This window comes from Chanos chanos, chromosome 1 (genome assembly GCF_902362185.1).
Source record: "Chanos chanos chromosome 1, fChaCha1.1, whole genome shotgun sequence".
NCBI lineage: Eukaryota > Metazoa > Chordata > Actinopteri > Gonorynchiformes > Chanidae > Chanos > Chanos chanos.
In genome coordinates, this window is record NC_044495.1 from 21886753 (window position 1) to 21907467 (window position 20715).

The following is a 20715-nucleotide window of genomic DNA, read 5'->3' on the forward strand; positions in this document are numbered from 1 at the left end:
TGTAGGCTACTGGCGAGGGTGACAACATGCGAGTGTCAGACCTGAAACACTATAATATTCTTCATGCAAAATGTTAACAAAAACTGAGGGCTGGATCTCCTGACATAGATAAAATGTTGTATCAGGGATAATAAGAATTTTCATCAGAGATTACCCATTTAACAATTAAATGTTGTATACTTTTGGCTTTAATTGGTGTTCAGAAAACTGTGGATTGATGAATTTAAACAAATAATACAAAGCTGAACTGTCAGTTTTATAACCATACTAGAAGTAATGTTTGAGGTCAAATCAACAGATAGCAGATCTACCTATTTATTTTAAAAAGAGGTTCATCTTCATCATACTCATTAGAAATTGAGGCAAAACCTGTTGCTCTTGTAGGAGAGACCACAGATTCAGTTTGTTGGCACAGTCCCTCCATTGCATGTTTGTAGTACAAACACAGTACTGTACCAATATAGCTTCCTGCTAAAGCTGACTTATTTATCTGGTCTTTTGCACAGATTACAGTGAAAATTCACACAGAGTTCTTTAAGTATCTTACATTCTGAGTTAACAGTGATAAGGTGTGAATTCTGCCACAATTGTTAGAGTCATTTAAAACTATTAATATGTTTTCTTACAATATTATAAATGTCTCGAGTATGTAGCTGTATTTTTCTTACATGTTTCATTAATGATTTCACCACAATGTGAATTTCATTACGTAGCTACACTTATTTATCATATTTAACTTTCAGAAGGACTCCTTTACAATTTAGTTGCACTGATAAGTGAGTTGTTTGAATACTAGAGCTTATTTGATTATAGGGAATTTTAAAATCTTATGGCTTATATACATATTATATGTAAATCACAATTTTATTGATTTGCATAGAGCTGTCACACTTACTATGACCTTTGCAACACTTAACCCTTAAGATCATATCCGCACAAAATGTCTGGCAATTTTTTTTCAGGTACAGTACCCGTGTGACCACCTGTTTAAACAGATCTCTTGCAGGAAATGCACCGTTTACATTGCAGCTAAAACTAAGCCGGTTCCGATTTTGCCCTCATATGTGACACATTGATAATGTGTAAGGCAGTGTGAATGGCCCAATAAACAAACAAAGTCGCACGCTGTCTATTCCGATTTGGGCCGTAGTTACATGTGGTACTAAACCCGACTCCAAGCCATGAGAGCCGTAAAATCAACTAACGTGACCCAAAAGACTTTTGTCACTTTCCATTTGAAACTCTGCGGTAGTTCGCCTGCGGAAAATGGGGAGGGGGCGCGTATCAGTGGAAAGACATAACGGTGGTAGATTTAATGAGCAAAGCGTTAAAGCTGCGACTTTTGCTCATTTTCCATCCCGATCCAGTCATAATAACAGACTTTGTGTCGGCCTCTACAAGGCTATATAGGCTACTATATATACAGTCGGGAGCACAAACCGCTGTGTCGGTCGCTTCCATAATTGACGCGGCTACAGCCCGACAGATATGACGTCTTTTTGTTGTTGTTAATTTGCGCATGAAGCCCCTTTAGAAAGGCGGCCAGTTCAGGCTCATATCTGGAATGAGTCATTTTTAAAATTAAAATGATTAGTGAAAATGCAAATTAGACATTAAAAAAAATGAAATTGCCTGCAGTGTGAACGTAGCCGAAGTATTCACCCTATTTATAGGACAGAGTTGTGATCCTAGGCATTTAGCATCATTTGGTTTTCTTATGTGTCAAAAGAAGAGTGGGGTGGGGAGGCAAGTGGCTACGTCTTGACGCACCCCCCCCCTTTTTTTTAATATATAGGCCTGTACATTCAAAGGTCTTGTTCCACTGAGAGCATAGGAAAAAACATTTATGCATGAACACAGTGTAATATAAATGCATTAGTTGACAGAACGTGACACTATTCTTTACGATAATTGTTAAAATTATGTGTTTGTGCTATGTATATGAGCGAGTATCCCTGTGATATTGTAAGCCCAGTGCTCAATGCCTCACTCCTCTTGAAAACAGCTGAATAGATTTTTATAATTATTCATGTGCACATAACTCAGAACACAGTGAATCTGTATTGTGAGGTTTTTTAATGTTTTGCCCAGTCAAGCATTCTGAAGTAACACTACAGTGTTTCAGCGAGGACTCTATAAGATGCACACATCCATGTTGCATTGTCATTTTAAGATCTAAAGATTTGAACTTTATTCTTTTTATTTGATCTTACAGCCATTATGGAGAGTAGTGTGTGCATGATCTTAATCATTGTTCTGTGATGTGATTCTTCAGGTTTATTCAAATTAATATGACGTTGGAATACAAGGTCATGAAGATGGAAATCCACTGATAAGCCTGAATGAAATCATTCATGTGGATACAAGGTTGTATTCAGTGTCTGTTTTCAGACTTCTTTTTTATTGCCTGTGTAATTTTAATGACATCTGTACATTTGATTTGGATTTACTAATAACAAAAACATTGCAAAATGATTTAGGACAGTCAAACACCAGCAAGAGCAAAGAGTTTTGGCCCTCAGCTATGCAAAAGGGACACAAATTAAAATTGTTTTAAAATGTTCTCATTTAATATTGACAGACTGGGACAGAATGAAACAATTATTCGTTTTATTGCAGGACAAGGCAATAGTCTCTTTTTGGAGATTTTAATCTGTTATCTCTCAATTTAGAACATGTGTGGAGGCCCATACTATTTCTCTACATTTATCCACAACATTGCAGGTGCCCCATTGATATTAGGAGTCCCTGAAGTGAGATGACTGTGAGTGTACCCTGTCCAGCTGACCCTCCCACAAATCAGCTAATTGTGTTCTTAACGATGCCAGATATGGCACTTGAGCTCTCCATTGTGAAAATAGCCTGAGCAGACATATGGTAAGTCTAGAGGTTTAGACCTGAAAGACAGCCCCTCTATATTGACTCCTGTCTGTGTAATCTCTCTGAGCTGTTAAGACAGCCTGCAGCTCATGGACCAGTTCTGACTATGGAGGATTTGCATTCAACCTTTGATTGTGTTTTACAGGTTTTTTCCCTCTTCCTTTTGGCGACCAATCCTTCCAGTCTAGAGAGAGCGAAAGGTGAAAGCAGGATTAATCTCTAAACTGAGTTGATGTAAATTAGTCTGTTGGTCAGGTGTGTTGCTCTCATATTTGCTCTGTTTCAGAGCCATGAAATCTTGATACAGGAAACGTTTTGGAACGTTCAGAAATCCCCTGTGTCTTCTGTTCAAGTGCCAACAGCTTATTAGAACAGTGATATTCTTCTTTTATACTTGAGTTAATTGGGATATACTTCTTTTGTATTTGTATTGCATGTGTTTTCTAAAAGGTATCATAAAAACATTGTCACAAAAATAAACAGTTGGTCCTAATTATAATCTAATTATCTGATTAGATGGTGTGTTATGTATGTGCAAAGAGTTGTGTGACCACTTGCAGTCTAGCTTCTATGTTTTCTGACAGAGATTACAGGGTATGGTTGAGTGTTTAAGCTATTAGGTTCCTTTCATGCTTAAGACATTAGAGATAAGATGAGAAGCACTCCCTGTGTGAGTGCTTAAGTGTATGTGTGGGAGAGACTATACTACCACATTCCAAACACCAATTATATCTTATTTCCTGACCGAAGCAGACTGCAAATTTCCTATCCTCTTGCTATTGATACCAAATAAAATGACATCACTAACACATCATTTGTCTCCATGCTGCTCCCAGGGAGTACTTGGTGGTAATGGTTGTTTTTATGGTAAACAGATGTTTGCCCCTTCCAAAATTTCAAATTTCCTCTTTCATGCCACCATGTAATGCTAAAAAAAAAAAAAACAAAGAAAGAGGAAAACATGGCGTCACTGTGAACATAGCTTGGATTATTCATGCCTTCTAGGCTTCTGGTTCAGAGTAATCAAAGGAAAACTGCAGAAGCAGCCTCAAGCCCAAAGAATTTAAAAATAATCAGACCTCTTTAAACATGTGTTTTGCTACAGTGGAGATGCCTGACTACTTCATAGGTTAGTGAACCTCATCAGATCTGTGGCAACACACTAGCTAGACTGTTTAAAAAATTTGCACATCTTGAAATAGGTCAGTGGTCATGCAGTGTCATATAATCATTCAACAATACACCACACAATACTTGAGAGGCACAAATATGCAGGACATATAATCAAACAAAAAACATATGTTTTATGCACCATGAATTTCTACTGTTTGATAATTGTGATGAACTACCGAACATTTGTTGTCCTCAGTAAGACTCAAAACTGCTGCTTTGAGCTCTTGTCAAGCAAACAGGCTCAGGTTTTGTAAGATTTGTGACCTGAGTTAAGGAGATTGCAATTAGTTCAGGTAACGATTAGCTGAAACAGTGGCTTTACGCTGCAAAGGCCAATCAGACCAGTAGCAAACGTAGAAGATGCTGAGGTCTCTTCCCCGTGATATTTTATCTTTCACATATATGAAGTTATGTTGTTGTTGTTTCACTTAAACCTGTGTGAAATTTTTCATATCTGCTAGAAGTGCCTAGAAGTAGGGAAGTATTATTGGAACAGTAATTAACAGAGAATTACTGTAACCGACAGGATGAGGCTGTGTGCAGTAAGCCTGTGGGTTGTGTACTTCTCTTTACAATTTTTAAACAAAAGCACTAATGACAAGTTACTCATAATTGCAGACTGCTTTAGCTTTTCTCCCCGTAAAAGGTCATGCAGATTTGTCATTGAGTAGGTCATTTGGGTTTTACAAAAAAAGAGATTTAATGGAATATCACGTTTTATTTCTCCCTTCATGGGAGAAAGAGATCATACACTTGAGATTCAGCACCATGTTTAAACACATTAGATCACAACATCTGAGAAATTCCTGTCCATGGTGACAGCAGATCTCACTAACCAAGTGTGTACATTTGTTTGTACAATTGAACCTTATGTAAGAACTTGAGGAAACAACCCAAGCAGTTGGGAACCGAAGCTGAGGTCTGGGGATGTTCTGACATGTGCATGACACATGTGCTATCAATAGCCATGAAGATTTCTAATTGGCTTATAGAATTCATTTCTGAATTGAGCTGAGAGAAAAGAACTGAGCTTGTGAGGAACCGTCAATGTGGAGGTTCATCTACTTCAATTAATGCTTTACAGACAGATCACCAGTACTTTACCAAGTAGTGGTTGAAAAATGAGTTCTGGCTTTAAATATATTTGTTGAACGGTGGGGAAAAGAATGGCAGTTAAGAAGAAAGTATGAAAGATGAAAGTGAAAAAGATGAAGTCTGAAATGTGAATATTGCTCAAGATTCCTTTCATGAAAGAACTCACTTCACCATAATATCAAGACTCCATGCAGTTTTTCTTTGATTACAGTACAAAAAAAAGACAGTGAGCCAATAAACATCAAATCAAGAAGTGTACACAGTGCCAGACACCGGTGTTTCAAACACACAATGCTAAATAATTCATGTATTTAACACATTCATAGATCTATATGTCCACACACTGAGACACAGCTCACTGGTGCAGACAGTAAGAGTATTACATATAGTTTGCATAGTCCAGTTGGTCCAGCACATGACAAATGTAGTCATTCATCCAGTACACACAGAGAATACAAAGAGTCTGCATTTCTTCAGGTCATGGATATGGCAAATGTACTCTTTAGGTCCTTAATGTATTTCATAGTTCTTCAGGCCCTGGCGTCAAAGAAAATGCACTCTTGAGTTTGAGCAACGGTTTCTGAAGTTTCTAAGTCCATATCTTATGGCAAATGTAATTCTTTAGAACGTCCTGTTTTTTTCTTCGCAGGTGAAGTTTTACAACCCAATTCATGACAGTAAATATAGCACACTTGCACCTTGCTTAGGTGGGTGTAGTCCACATGATCCAAATAATGCAGTCTTTTAAACATGGTAGGTGTAGTCTGAAAGGTAGTCCTTGAGTCTGTTAGGAATCGGGAGCTGCTGTACCTGCTGTGTGCTCTTGTTTATAGCAATGCGGCAGAGGTGTTGGAGCGAGGGTGTGGCAGTGTAGACAGGCGTGGTTAAGAGTAGCTGCACTGTGCCGTTTGGTGGTACCAGAGGGGCAGACCCGCTCTTGCAGGAAGTCCGAGACAGTTGAACGTAGTGCTCCACCAGGTGGACCACACTGTCAAACTGCTTGAGTTTCGGCTTAACCAGCACCACTGAGTCCAACTTGAACTTTCCTTCCTTGAATTCAATACGTAAGTTGGTGGGCCCAGTGGAGGTCATGGCAGAGATGGTGAACAGATAGTCTCGCTGGGAGCTGTTGCGGACCAGGAACGTGCCCTCTGATGCATCTTTGAGGATTTCTTTGGCTTCGTTAGCAGTAAGGCTTCCCCAGTACCACCCTGTTTCCAAGAAAACACACACGTGCACACAAACACATGGTTATATAGTGTCCTCTTTCAGAGTATCTGCTACAAGTTGTGTGTTTGGGTAACTTGAGAGTGCATCACATGCGCAATGGAATGCTCTCACAAAATCATCAGTACAGTGCTTGATATAAGCAACGCAGTGATGAAACCTAAAAGTATAGTGCAATTTCACCCTCTGTTCAGTTCAAATGTTTTTTATTACAACACTTTGTCTTTCCCCGTGAGCTGGTGTGCTTGTAAGGAGTGTACTGCATTTACACACCAATGTTTCAAAGCTTCAATCTGTGTGCCTCTTAGTGAAGGCACAAAACATTCTCCATTTGCCCCTCATATCTCATATCTACAAACCGATGTTGACTAAGTTTTACCCCATGGCATTGCAGACACTCCATTTTAACCTTAGTGCCAAACAGCACAGAAAAAGTATGATTTAACACAAACACTATCAAATATATTGAATTGTGGCTCACAGAACTGCTATTTCTTTCATTGTGGGTTTTTTTTTCTCTCTTTGCAAAGCAGATGTTTACCAAATGTTTGGAAAACACTTAGAATATATCAGACAGAGAGAACATATACCATTGTGAGGTGGTGTATGTCAGAGGATTTCCTTGGTATAGCTACAGTACTGTTTCCCAGCTCCAATCCTGAGGACCCATAGGACTGTATAGTTTATTCTAGGTCAGCACTGACACCTGATACAACTAAACAAGTGATTGGTGATAAGTGATCGCTTTGAATAAAGCATTTCTTTGTCTCTGCAGACCAGCACAAAATATGCATAGTACTACAGATTACCGTGGTTGAAAGGGGGAAACACTAAGGTGCAAGGAGAACAATCATATAATAGTAAAATAATAATAATAAAAAAAACACACATTCCACCTGATATCCGACATTATATTTCTTGGAGGTATGCCGATGTTTATGATAATGTAACTATCAAATGCTTGTACGACACTGTAAATGAAAATAATAGGTTCCCAGCAGAGTGACGCTCCATTTTGTTATTCGTTGCAAATATCAGTGAATTAAAACACTTTATGAAGGCACTGTACAAGGTCATGTGATTCATATGTAAAAGCATCTCATAAAAACTGACTTGATGTGTGATCGTTCACTTTTGAATGCTGTGCCAGTAGTAACGACAAAAACGTATAAAATTCCATATGAATACTAGGCTTTCGTAAAAGCTTAACAAATTTAAATAATATAAACCATGAAATATGAAGATTTCACCCTAATCTGGACACATCAAGAAAGAGGAAGACAGATCTGAAAACAACAGCCTTCACTCGTTAAGAATTCTGTTTTCAGTTATTCCGAAAGATACAAACATCAGAACAGCGGCTTCGTCGAGCAAAATCAGACAAAACGCTTCAAATTATGTACTGGAATATGATAAGGTGAAAAAGTTAATGTTTTCAAAAATGTTAAAAACTACGCTCGCTTACTAAATAAATTTGTTCTAAACAAGGTTGCGACAGGCGCGCTTATCTAAAAATAGTCAGGTGAGAAATCATGCTCTCCAAATGGTACACCGACTTGCATTGTAGCCCACAGCACAGAAGATGTTAAGTTTAATCGATGCCATACTAGAAAGTAAGGATTGCCATAAAATTCAAAACAATTACCTGTTTTTTTAAGGTCCCTCATAGCTGTCGCGATACGGCTCTGCTCGGACTCTGCAACTCGGGTTTCAGTCTCCGATCTCCTTTCATTTCCGATAGTTTCCGTGGAGTCGGATGACTGGCAGGTCATTGGAGGACCAAGATATACATCCAATACAGCGTGCAATTTCCCCCCAAATGGGCAAACACCCCAACTGGGCAAACTTTCAGCAGGATTCCCCCTCTTTGTCCCTAAATTTTATCAAAGAGTGCGTTGCCCTGCGAATAAATTAATGATTAAAGATTATCAACGTGGTAACACTGTGTAGACTACGCTTTAACACAACTAGTTTATTCTGACTGATTTACTTGAGTTGAACATGCGTCAAACAGAAAACTAAAGGAGCAATTGCAATTTAATCCGGGGTCAACTGAATAGGTTATATTTACCAAAATAAATAAATAAGTCAAAATCATACAAATACATGTTAATACATAATACAATACAAATACATATTAAAGTACTGTAAAAGTTTTCAGTTGAAATTTTCGCGTCATTTACCTACATAAGGAGTGTCAATTTCAAGACAGATCATTAACAGCATTCTGAGAAACAGCAGTCTGCTTACAAGGAAACTGACATGGAAGTCTAAATTATATTTGGCCTAAAAGGTTAAGTAATGTTCTGTTTTATGTTGTTATGAAAATGCCTTCACAGACGTTAGTTTAGTTTTGTTAGATTTATCTTAGATACGAACCTATTTACCTTCGGGGATTAATACAAGATAGAGAGGCAATATGCCATCCACTGAAGCTTGAAGTTAAAATAATGTTAAATACAGAAATTATTTGCACGAAAATTTCGAATTTACACAGTACACTTACCCATGTCAGCCTGCAACAAATCACACACAAATCCAAGGGGCAGTGAGCAGATGTCCAGTTTTGGCTTACGAATTCTCTCAACGCATCGCTGGTTGCAATGGTAATTGCCATGCCAAGGCGATTCAGTCGAAATGGCAGCTAACAAACTGTGTAGGCGCACACGGCACCTTGACGTTTACGAGCCATTTTTGACGTGACACTACCCTTTTGAACTGTTTCCAACAACAAGAACTCAAAACGTTGCTCTCATTGGACATACAGTATCTATGTTTTACCGACTGACTGGTAACACGAGACACAGAGGGTAAACAATACGTCGTAGTAAGGTCTATTTCGTCCCTTTGCCAAACGAGATTTCTCGCAATGTGTCAAACGCTTCACAGAGGTGTAAGAAGCCACCTAACGCTCGTTGAGTAGTCACGACAGAGCACATCTACTACCGTCAATTCATTCGTTGTACCGAATTAATGCAGCACTTGTATTGGGGAAACAAGTATCCGGTACGAAATGCAAATGTCTTTTCTGCAACTTCTACCTTCTCTTCTTTGAGTGGAGTGAATTGTTAACAACCTATTCTAACCTAAACAGAGCTGTACACAAAAGACCGATTTCCAGGAACTTTCCAGGAATCATGTCACGTGGTCCAGACTGCCTGCGTTTTCTTAAGGTCGTACGGAGTGAATATTTTTTCATTTTCAACTCCGGTACTTTCAACGCTTCATACCTTTGAAGATTTCTCGACAAATATTTTTTAAACCACGTCCAAATTATGAGAACTTTACAATGCATAAAACAAACGGAATTTTACATACCAAACCTGTTATATCACATATTTCTGTTACACGCAAAAAACGGAGGTTAAAAGATTAGTGGCCTTTTGTTAACAACATCGAAGAGGTCTAGCGTTGGCATCAATATATTGATACAAGTTTTTTAACAAAAAATCAACAATAATTATTGAAGATAATGTGTGGTATCATTTATTACAGGTATTTCAACATAGACCGGAGGACATTCAGCGGTTAATTAGATGTCCTATTTACTTCAAAAGGAAAGTATATTTCACCTAAGTAAATACGAGGCCTACATAACGACCATCATCGGTTCTCAGTCCGTTCCTCATGTGTAGTTTCCAGACAACATTACCAGACATCATGTGCCCTGCAGAGAACACACGTCTCTGTCCATAGAATTAGGCCTAACAGAATATAGGCAGGACACTCCTATCGCCTTTATCAGCCTTATTAGTATTTCTAATATTGAGGAACACACAGTATACCACCGGTTCACACTAAGATATGTAGACCTCCATATGACGTTGAGGCAGTCTTCACGGCCCAAAACCTGCCGGTATCTCAGTAAATTCTGGGAACGATAACGTTTTCATTCCAGCACTTCATGCCTGCAAATTCAGAAGGACGCTGTAATTCAGACAGGAAAACAGCCTGTTTTACATACTGGGCAGTGTGTCGGCTGACAATGCATAAAAACTGGTGCCATTTCATTTTACAGCTAAAACACGCTGGGGGCATAATTAATTGGTTTTATATAATATGGTATTTGTATTGGTTTTATATGCCGTAGTGTTTGATCCACGTCGCTGATACAGAGTGATGAGTGCATCATCACGCTAGACAGCGCGTTACACAACGCACTGCAGCGTTTACCTATCAGTCTGGGAGAACCACAGCACTTGAACCCTTTATGGATAGGAGCTACCTTAAAGAAATCCAATCGATTACTTGAGCGCTACAAAACAAAGTCGTAATGTATGATTTATCGTCAATTGAATATGTGCCAAGTAAAAGCTATAGTACTTCAGCATTCATTGCACAACAATATGACACTGTGATTGCATGGCTGAAGCGATGCATCACTGGCATCAAGAGATGAAGTCAGGTGAAACAATGTAAAAAGCTAGAAGTCACGGTTTCTTGATGTAGAGCTCAGTCTTTTTTAATACACACAGGTCTCAAAACAACGATAATATACATTTGCTTATACGGAATTTAAGATTTTAGCAGCTAAAAGTCTTGATAATATCAAATGTGATTATAAATAGTTTGTTAAATCTTTAACTGCTATTCAGTCGATTAAACAAACGCATCATCAACAGGAAATTTACGGGCGCCGAAAAAGTTGTTTTCTAAATTAAACACAGTCATTTTCGAGAAATATAATTTATTAGGCTGCTGGTTGCAAAAGTTAAATTCAAATCGGCGTTAACAAATGAAAGGCTTTATTCATTGCAGGTTTTTAAGAGAGCATTTGATGGAACATCGTTTTTGTCTGTATTTTAGAGGACAAGAAATAGCTTCTAAATATTTCGTTGATTTCAACCGCAGACCGATTAAAAATCCTTGAAAGCTACGTCTGATTCATTTGTAGATGGTCGTTAAACATGCGCTGAATATTTTTAACTACATTTGTTCACACTGAAACAAATGTGACTGATCCTTTTTTACCCTCCGTATTTTCACAGTCATTTTCAATGCGTTGGATCTCCATTGCCTATGGTGATACTGAACGCATTTACGTAAAATTCGAATCTATAGAATTGGTTACAATAAATGCACTGCTGAGGATAACTGAGAGATGGCCGCCACTGTATATTTAGGTCATTTAAATCTGAGTTTTCAGCTAACGGTCTTTAAAACGTTTTCTCTTGCTGTTGTAGTTTAAAATAATTAAAGGAGAATATATTAAAAGCTTGGATTTACAATTGATTTTCATTGTATTTGCAGCTCATTTTCGTCTGTCTTTTGTTGCCTAAAATTTAAAGGTACGGCAGACTTCTGTAAATATACCTAGTAATACTCCAAAATATAGACGTATAGTCTTTATTAGTCTTCATTAACTTCATCAAACGGAAACATGCGAGCGTGGTTGTGCTTCAGTAGCCAAGAAGATAGCCTTACTACCGCTACACAACACTTTTTTTGTCAGGGATAGTTGGTTGATTATTTTCTGAGGTCAGACGAGCTGACGCTTTGTCGTTTCATTCCTGGCGAGATGTAGGGTGTAGCAACAGCTTAATATAAGAAGAAATATTATCTTTTTCTTATAGCTGTTAAGATTAAGACGAGGTTCGCGGCCTGACTGATACATTATTACTACTGAAGTGGCTGAAGCGTAAATAAAAACTTGGCCAAGGTGATATTGGTAACGTGTCATACCCGTTCTTATTACCCCATCTCATGGTCACCAAGGGAACAGCAGATTTTGCCAAAATCGTCATGGATAGAGTGATATTCTTAAAGGTTAAATATTCAACACACATTAATTAAACACTTTATACAAAATATAGCCTAACAATAGAAAGTCAAAATGAAACTACTCTATTTGCACCTGGCTAGCTGCCTTAATGACCGAAAGCGTGAGGGCGGAGGCCGCTAGTGATACTGATTTAGCATAAAAGGCGGCTGTATGATGAGAAACTGCGTAAGATTGTATTATGTTTAATCTTTTTCCATATTAAGTCAGTAAACGGGCTATGCGGTTTTTGTCAGCAAGCAAACATTCCCCAAAAACAAATTTGATAAGAATACAATTCGCGTAGCTATTCAAAGCCAAGAGGTAGGCTATTTTCGTAAAGTAAGCCATTCCTCTGTGGACACCTACATGAAAGACATTAGACGATGCGTACAAAATGTTGTAGTATAGTTCATTATTGTTGGTAATGAGATAAAAGAAAATTGCTGAGGTTAATAGGCCTATCGAACGTAGTTACCTTGGCCTATCCTGCCTGCAAATACAAATCAGAATTACGCGTTAATACCTTCAAGACGTAATTATGATTTAGGCCTAAATCTTCTTCATTTCAATTATATTTACGAGTTAGAAATTACTTGAAATGACGACCTATAATTTTACCACTCCAAGTTAATGAGGAAGAGAGATGAAGCCTCTTACAGGTTTTCATAAACCAATTGTGCTGAATTGCAGAACACATGAGGCTCATCACATATTTTACATCTAAGACATATTTACAAGCTATCGCTTGTATACACACAATCCACGGAGCCTGTTACGGAGTCTTAATTTTTCTAAGAAGAACGGAAAAGTTCAACTGGGTATGGCCTGTGGCAGCAGCGTCGGGATTTAAATTAACTCGACTAAATTAATCAACAAGTGTGCGTTCGCACAAAATTGATAACTAAACTCTATAATGGCATTTTATGATGCCGCTCATTGTCTGAAAGAGACGCATAACTCTAGCTTTGTCGGTTTCCAATAACTTGCAGGGTATTAAAGAAACTGGCAGCTGTCTTTATTAATGAGACCTGTACCAACATATCATCAAAGGTTGTTTGACATTTGAGAATTTTGTTCTGGTCACAATGTACATCATTGGGTAGGAACACGCTGGTACACCCTGCAACCAGTTTATATGAGTAACAAGAAGTTCCTGGCCTCCAGCAAACGGTGCTGTGGAGCGATGGAATCACGCATCAAAAGACTGCTTCCAAAATGCAGAGAAGCATCAAACGCCCTGGAAATTAAAGCTGGCAACACTTCTACACAATTACAGAGCAACACTGCACACTACAACTAGTATGTCACCGTTTGAACTTTTGATGGGAAGGAAGATGTAGACCAAACTAATCATTCTACCAGTGCTGAATATCAAAAACACAGAATACATTTTAGAAAGAGTTGCCATTCGCCAAAACACGATGAGACAATACACAGGTCGCCAACACTCAAATGTGGAGACTGAATTAGAAGGCTTTTGCAAACCGCCTAGGCTGAATGCAAACTTACAGACCCACTGTCAGTGCGCAAACAAACGGACCGCCAACATATGTGTAAAGCGATGGAAAGAAATGGAATGCTGTTCATCTGTCGCATGCAAGACAGTGCGAACATTCCGACTGAGATGCCCATGAATACATCACCCATGAATCAGTTGGAACGAGCCCGAAGGGTCCACGAAGGACGACCGCCAGTTTGGACAGAGGACTATGTGCTGAGATGAAAGGATGTAAATACTAGTAGGTCTCCTTGAGCTGTGTGAACTTATTAAAACATATTTATGCTATTAGTTAAAATTGTTCTTAAGTGAATTTGTAAGAATGATTATTGTAGTTTAATGCTGAGACTGAGAATTGTGATTCGACGTTACAGTTAGCTGCTTAATTCGATTAATGTCTTTTAAGTATAAGGGATGTCACCTGAGCCTTTTGGGCACCAATTTGGTCAACTCTTTAAGGCCAGGCGGCACTCCAGCCCTCTAGGTGGCATCATACACATATGTTGGATACCGGGGTAGTGAAACACCGCCGAAGAAGAGTGACGCATCGACGCGGTAAAAACAAAAAATGGCTGAAGCGCGGTTTATATGAGATACTTATTACGTGATGTATGAGTAAATTACAGGAATGGTTTTGATAAATCATTGTATTGTAGTTCGGATTGCCTTTTGTTGAGGTACGCTGATTTTTTTCCATCATATTTACATGTGTCACATTGTATGGTGGCTATCATTTGACATTAGTGGGTGTTTAGCTAGCTATCTTAAACTGATTTGCTTTGAAGTGAATCATCAATAGCTAACCAGTTGCCATTTCAGTAGGGTTTAACTGCACAGAACACTGGTTTTGACGACTGCTGAACAAATCTTCTTTCTTTTATCCTAGTCTGCGCTGACTAAAGATTGTCCACGCCGACGGCTAGCTTGTCAAATCCAATATTTTGCTCGCAGGGTAAGTTAGTAGACACGAATTCACATTTATAACGCTTTCCGCCTCCTGTTGTTTTTGTCGCTACGGCTCTCGGCAGTATTTGTATGCAATTCATTTGACATGTCTGTTACTGTGCAGTCGCCCAGGTTCCTTTCCAAAGTGATAACGTCCCGAGAACTGGAACCAAACATTACCATGGATCATGCAGAAACGCGTTTCGCCCACTTAATGAAACCCATTCTTGACCTCACGAAAAACTGGGAGATCGACCTGGCCTCACAGCTTGGAGAGTACCTTGAAGAGGTTAGTGTGTTTTCTATTATGCCTAGATTATGTTGACAACCTGAGTTTATTGCTTGATAAGTTTCCAAGATGTTGTAATGGTACATATTGTAGGCTCTCGATCTATTACTTCAACATTTTTTTTATCTATATCTTCAACGAACAGCTGGACCAGATGTGCATCTCATTCGATGGAGGGAAAACAATGATGAATTTTGCAGAGGCTGCACTGCTCATTCAAGGCTCCACATGCATATATGGCAAGAAGGTCAGTTAGACCATTTGTTCTTTTTCATTTATGTAGTGTCTTTTTTCCCTTAAAGCAGCATTTCATGTATGGATTGGATGAAATATAAAGGGAAGATTTAGTTATTGACCAGTTTGATGTATAATTCCCACATTTAATCCAACAAATCGCCCCAAAAATCTATGATCTATGAAAAAATGTATGATCTTGTTTAAGTGCAAGGCAGAGAAAACATATCAGAGATGGAATGCATCGTCATGTTTCTTTTTGCCTAGGTGGAGCTCCTGCATAATCTAGTATTCCAAACCCTGGACTACATCTCTAACAAAGCCAAAAAGTAAGCTTTTACACGTGCCTCTGGCAGCAGACACACAATTGCTTACATGCGTTAGAACTTAGAGACAACTAGGCAATCAGAGAGTATTGTTTGTGTAAATTGTCTCCACAGACGTGACAAACAAACCACAGCAACAGGAGAGAATGAAAAAGAGAACATTGTAGCTGGCATTGAACGAGATGACATTGAGGTAAAGAGAGAAACTTGAAAATTTGGACAGTGTGGAATTGGTCTGCTAAGTCAGGCCTTTTTAAAACAGGGCAACCCTATTACAGCCTTAGATGAAATAGTTTTAAGTATGGATGTTCAGTCTGTCTGACCCAGCAGTTTTCATTGTTGTAGAGTATAACTTCATAATATCTAATGACAACCATTTTTAATTCACTGTTTCCTATTGTGTTTTTATGGGATGATCATCAAAATCTGAGTCACATTCCCTGTTTCCCTGTACAGTTTGATTTGGAACAAGAGGATTCTGAGCAAAGCCGTCAGGTTGTGGAAATGAAGGAGGACCCATCTGAAGTAAGGTTCACTAAGAGCAGTTCCACAGTCAGTTTTAGTGTAATATTAATGTTACTGTAAAACTATAATTAATATAAGTTGATAGATTTGTCTCAGTGTTTTTGTTTTGGGGGGGGGGGGGGGGGGGGGGGGGGTTTAGGCATATATTGATTTTTTTTTTAAATGTTATTTTGGGTGTGACGGAGGGCTAGAGGTTGTGTGTTTCTCAGACTGTGGATTCAGTAATGCTTCTCTGTCCAGGCTGTGGAGATTGTGCCCCTCCCTCCCGAGTCTCTGATCCCTGCTGAGTCTCATGAGAGGCAGAAGTATCCTCTTCTCAGGTAAGGATCTTTAATAAAAATCATTATTAATAAATCATTAATAAAAGTCAGGGATTGTTTCCCCTATTACACTCTGATGTGGACGGTTCCATATTTAAAGACACATTTAAAGAGTTTTGTTTATCCAAATATCAGCTCAACACTTTGAGGAACCACAAGTTTATTTAAGTGTACCCACTCAATTATATATATTTTTTGTTTGTTTGTTTGTTTTCAGAGAGAGGAAGGTTTTCATTTCGGAATGGGAGAAATAAACTACAGATTTACATTGACAGATTTACATGGAATGTGGTTTTGTGTATGTGTTCTAGTCGGAAAGGTGAGGTGCAAGGCAGCTGTAAGGACGCTCGAATCAATAACTTCACCATGGACGCTTTGGGAATCGTCAGACTGAACCTGGGGCCAACACGTTCTTACTCTCTGAGGAGAAACACAGAAACTTGGCAGGATATCGTCGCTCCTGTCCCCCTGCGTCCCCTCACAGGTGACACTCTGAGGCCGGTCTGTTTGTTTATGCAAAGATACAAGACGGAAAGATCGATATAAAATGGCTAGATGAATTTAAAAAAACAAAACAAGCTGACCAAGTATGTTAAATCTGACCATTGACATGTGTTTTGCCTTATGCAAAACTGTAATCAAATTGTACTGCTTCAGCCAACCTTCAGAACTTTCATGTGGTGAATTTCTCTCCTTTCTGTCCAGAGGAGAGAGTGGAAGAGGCTGATGGCTGTGATAACTTTGTACCATTGGAGGACAACATGATGGACATGGAACCTGAAGAACATGTGGAGAGACAGCAGGTGTGAACAGTGAAAGTGTTGCTGTCTGTTACTGTGGTGTTATTTCAATTTTATTTCAGTAATTAAAAGATCACAGAATTGCCAGTCTTCACAATACTAAAGCAAACTATTTTTGACTTAAAATATTTGTTGATTAGTGTCAGTGAACAATATGCAGTAAGAAGCAGAATTTCTTAACATTCTCCATTTGGTGGTTTATTGGTTTAATAAAGCAGGCCTTAGAGATATACTGTGTGCTGTTTTCCAGCAGTCTCAGGTTCACGGTGAGAGGAGGATACTGAGGGAGAGACCCGCTGTGCAGCCTGAGGCTGAGGAGCCCAAGCAACTAAAGGTACAGTGTAGTGAAATAGAGCTCCCCTAACAAACACATGCCATCTTACTCCCATACATCACAACAGAACCTGAAACACTGATTCTGACCATGGCTTATCAGGGTGCACCATCTGGTGTGGAAACTGACTGTAAAATCTAATTCTGTTCTGCAGGAAACTGTGGACCCATGGAAGTGGCATGACCCCTATACCAGTTTAGGGGAAGATAAGCCTCTGAAAACAGGTGAGGGCTCAAAAGCACTATGTGTGAATTTGATTTTGTCTTATATATATGCATATGCATATAAATGCTTTTAAATGTCCTCTAAGACTCACTACCCTAAGCATTAGCAAAAAATGACTTGGGCAGCTGATTCAGATGGGCGGCAGTTGGAATAGACTAATTACATGGAATTGTTGCGACAGCCAGAAGAGTGTAGGGAACTTTGCGTTTCATCAGTTTTTTATCCATGTGAAACAATGGTTTGGGATATGTTCATGGATGAAGAGGGTTAAGGCATATGACCTGTTTTCCCATAGGGAAGTGCTGCAAAGTCCCAGCTGGTTTGGAGGAGTCTGGAAAAAGGAAAAGGAGAGGTTCCTTCAAACTTGAAGACTTTGGGAGCTGGTGCACTAATGCTTGTAAGTGTCTGTGTGTCTAACAAGGACTATCCAGACAGATGAACATACACACTTCTTAAAAATGAGCTGAAACATCCCTGTGTTGTCTTTGTTACAGACGACACCAGAGACCGCAAACTGAAGAATGGCCCAACCTTTCCTGGTTAGAATTGAAAAAAGAAAATCACGTTTTATACAACAGCCATGCATTAAAGAAACTTTGATCTTTTACCTTTTTAGGATTCAGTTGACCTCAACTTTTTTGATGTTCACAGATTTGAATTACATCTACCTTAGTAAGATGGGAGAACGGGTGAAAGTCCGGAAGAAAATTTTGAGGAAAATGGTACATATTCTTTGACTCGGTGTATTTGCTTCTCTATATGAACATGCATGTTTCTAACAGCCACCAACCTTCATCTCAGAGGTCTATCTATAACGGCTGTCTGTTCTGTGTGTGTGTGTGTGTCATGTTGTGTCAGGGAGTGTGTGTCTCTAATGAGGTGCTGCAGAAGACCTATGTGGAGTTGGAGAGACAACCTGAGGATCCAGGGGAAATCAGACACCCAGATCCAGAAGGTGAGACACACACACACACATCAGTCTAGAAACATAGCACAGGTCACTTAAGTTACGCTGACACAGTTTACAAAGACTTAAAAGAGCCCAAATAACCAGCACCATCATTTGCATGCTAACAGAAATGGTTTTGTTTTGTTTTAACTTCCATATTCTTGACACACTACCAGTGGAGGACTTTTCAGATCAGGAGCATGAGGATTTGCTTGATGAGCCAGAGGGTGGTCTGGGAGAACAGGACCTACTGTTCTCTGGTAAACATTTCTCTGTTCCTCTGTTAGCCCGTTTCAACATCTCGCAGGAAATATGACACAATGTTCCTGCCTTTCCTCTTTTTGTTTTTTAAGGCACTTGTTCTCAATACATCACTTTTTTAAAAATGCATTATTTATTGCTACAGTAATGATTATTTCAGGAACATCTTTTAGTGTTTAAAATTAGACTCATCCTCTTCAGAATATGGGAGTAACTAATGCAGATATGACTTGTTTCACAGATTCCCAGATGGTCAGAATCAGTTATGAAGATTTGGTCAAGAAGAGTGTGGTATGTGTGCCTTGGTTTCTTACTGAAAGTGCTGTGGTTATAAGACTCTCTAGGGTCTTTATCCAGTTCCCCTAAACAAACTCAAATGGTTTTCGTGCCACCAGGAGCAGTTCCTGGTCCAGTCTCAGAAGTATGCCCAGGAGACTGCTCTGTCTCGAAGAGTCAAAGACTGGGAGGACCAGATCAATCCTGTTCTCTCAGCTGAGGTAGTCACACATGCATTCACAAACTGTGTGCCAAAACAATGTGCCAAAGCTAATGTGCAATGCTACCTTTTTTCTTTTTCTTAACAGTCTCTGTCAGTGAGTAAATCATTAACAGAATTAAACAGTTATCAAAATCAACATTTTCACTTAAAAGTCCACGTTTTAAATGGAAAAATAACTTGGTTTGTAAACCCTGTGAGTTCATTAATGAGGTTGTTCCACTCTCCTGTTTTAGGAGGACCGTGTGACCTTTGACATCCATGATTATGGGGACAGGATTGTAAGCTTCTTCGGTGGCATCGGAGAGAGGCGCTCTTTTGCCTCTATTGTCAAAGGCATGGATAATCATGAGGCCTGTCGCTACATGCTTGCCTCTCTGCAACTTGTGAGTATTTCACCTTTACCAAAACAAAACAAAAAAAAATATATAAAATTAAGTGAATCAAACACTTTCTTTCAAAAGACAAGTAACTTGGATGTCATCTGTACTTTGAGACAGATGCATCAAATTGGCTGTTGCAAAGTGTTGAAAATTGATGTTGAGGCTGCAACAAAATGACATAAACACTACATTTTCCCTCCTCTACAAAGGCTCTGGTTTAGGATCCTTAACTAACTGAATTAGGTTTGTTAGAATAGGACGGAGGCAAATGTCTGCAAAATCAGTAGGTCTTCAGAACAAGATTTAGCTCTCTTATGCTGGGTAGCAAGATATCGTGAGTTTGTTAAGTTGTCCAACACACTGGTTTCCAAACTTTTTGGTTCACATTATGTACTTGTCCTACTAAACGAACAGCACACCCATACAAGTAGGGCAAGGGTAGACAAACTATTATTGTGTGGAGTCAGAACGTGTCCATTCTCCTTTCAATTGTAATTCAGTTTGCCAGATTACATGTACGTAAATACAGTTTATCAAGCTCCTGATGTATATCCAGTCTCTTTTAACAAGAATGGAGCAGAAGCCTGCATAGTTTCTCTCAATACAGAAAGGCGTGTTACCTGTACCTGGAGTGGGGAAACACTGGTCGATTGTCTGTTAATGTCTGCATTATTGTTTGTTACTGTTTTCCCCAGGCTAATGATTACACTGTGGAAATCGACAAGCAGGTGGGTCTGGAGGAGAGCATAGACACCGTGGGGCTGACATTACTCAGTAAACACAGAGCACACGAGCGCCTCAAGACCTATAACGCTGCCTCCAACGAACACTGACCTCTGACCCACAAGAACTTCCATGAGAGGATTTCCTATGTGACAAAGGCTTATGGACAATTCCATATATGCAACCTCATGTATATTAGTGGGTTATAGACATTTATTAAGGCTTCATAGAATTATGTGTTTTCTGTATCTGTAATGTTTCAAATGAAATC

The 20715-nt window shown here is 39.0% G+C and overlaps 2 protein-coding genes across 3 annotated transcripts; one reads left to right on the top strand and one right to left on the bottom strand.

The window, feature by feature from the left end:
- Positions 1-5262: 5262 nt before the first annotated feature.
- On the bottom strand, positions 5263-9441 carry socs2 (suppressor of cytokine signaling 2). Of its 2 annotated transcripts, XM_030772754.1 has the most exons (3): positions 8882-9441; positions 8021-8275; positions 5263-6359 (listed from the first exon to the last, which is right to left on the bottom strand). In XM_030772754.1, exons 2-3 carry the CDS (start codon positions 8145-8147, stop codon positions 5893-5895), a joined length of 594 nt encoding a protein of 197 aa, XP_030628614.1. In that variant the 5' UTR covers positions 8148-8275; positions 8882-9441; the 3' UTR covers positions 5263-5892. The 2 variants fall into 2 exon arrangements, with proteins under 2 accessions (XP_030628614.1, XP_030628622.1); XM_030772762.1 differs by lacking the exon at positions 8882-9441 and having other exon boundaries at positions 8021-8457.
- Positions 9442-14487: 5046 nt separating this feature from the next.
- Positions 14488-20554, top strand: ncaph2 (non-SMC condensin II complex, subunit H2). The gene is made up of 20 exons (XM_030773061.1): positions 14488-14586; positions 14704-14868; positions 15014-15115; positions 15370-15431; positions 15543-15621; positions 15885-15953; positions 16194-16273; positions 16585-16757; positions 16979-17076; positions 17333-17407; positions 17562-17631; positions 17928-18029; positions 18127-18171; positions 18284-18354; positions 18491-18587; positions 18758-18841; positions 19084-19133; positions 19238-19339; positions 19575-19724; positions 20417-20554. The coding sequence occupies exons 2-20, from the start codon at positions 14761-14763 to the stop codon at positions 20552-20554; spliced, it is 1755 nt and encodes a 584-aa protein (XP_030628921.1). The 5' UTR covers positions 14488-14586; positions 14704-14760.
- The last annotated feature ends 161 nt before the right edge of the window (positions 20555-20715 follow it).

Excerpts from the sequence above, each read along its gene's own strand:
- socs2 (XM_030772754.1), bottom strand. The coding sequence starts at position 8,147 with ATGACCTGCCAGTCATCCGACTCCACGGAAACTATCGGAAATGAAAGG. Across the intron at positions 6,360-8,020 it reads GAGGGACCTTAAAAAAACAG|GGTGGTACTGGGGAAGCCTT; the intron begins GTAATTGTTTTG and ends TCTTGGAAACAG.
- ncaph2 (XM_030773061.1), top strand. The coding sequence starts at position 14,761 with ATGGATCATGCAGAAACGCGTTTCGCCCACTTAATGAAACCCATTCTT. Across the intron at positions 15,116-15,369 it reads CATGCATATATGGCAAGAAG|GTGGAGCTCCTGCATAATCT; the intron begins GTCAGTTAGACC and ends CTTTTTGCCTAG. Across the intron at positions 18,172-18,283 it reads GAATGGCCCAACCTTTCCTG|ATTTGAATTACATCTACCTT; the intron begins GTTAGAATTGAA and ends TGATGTTCACAG.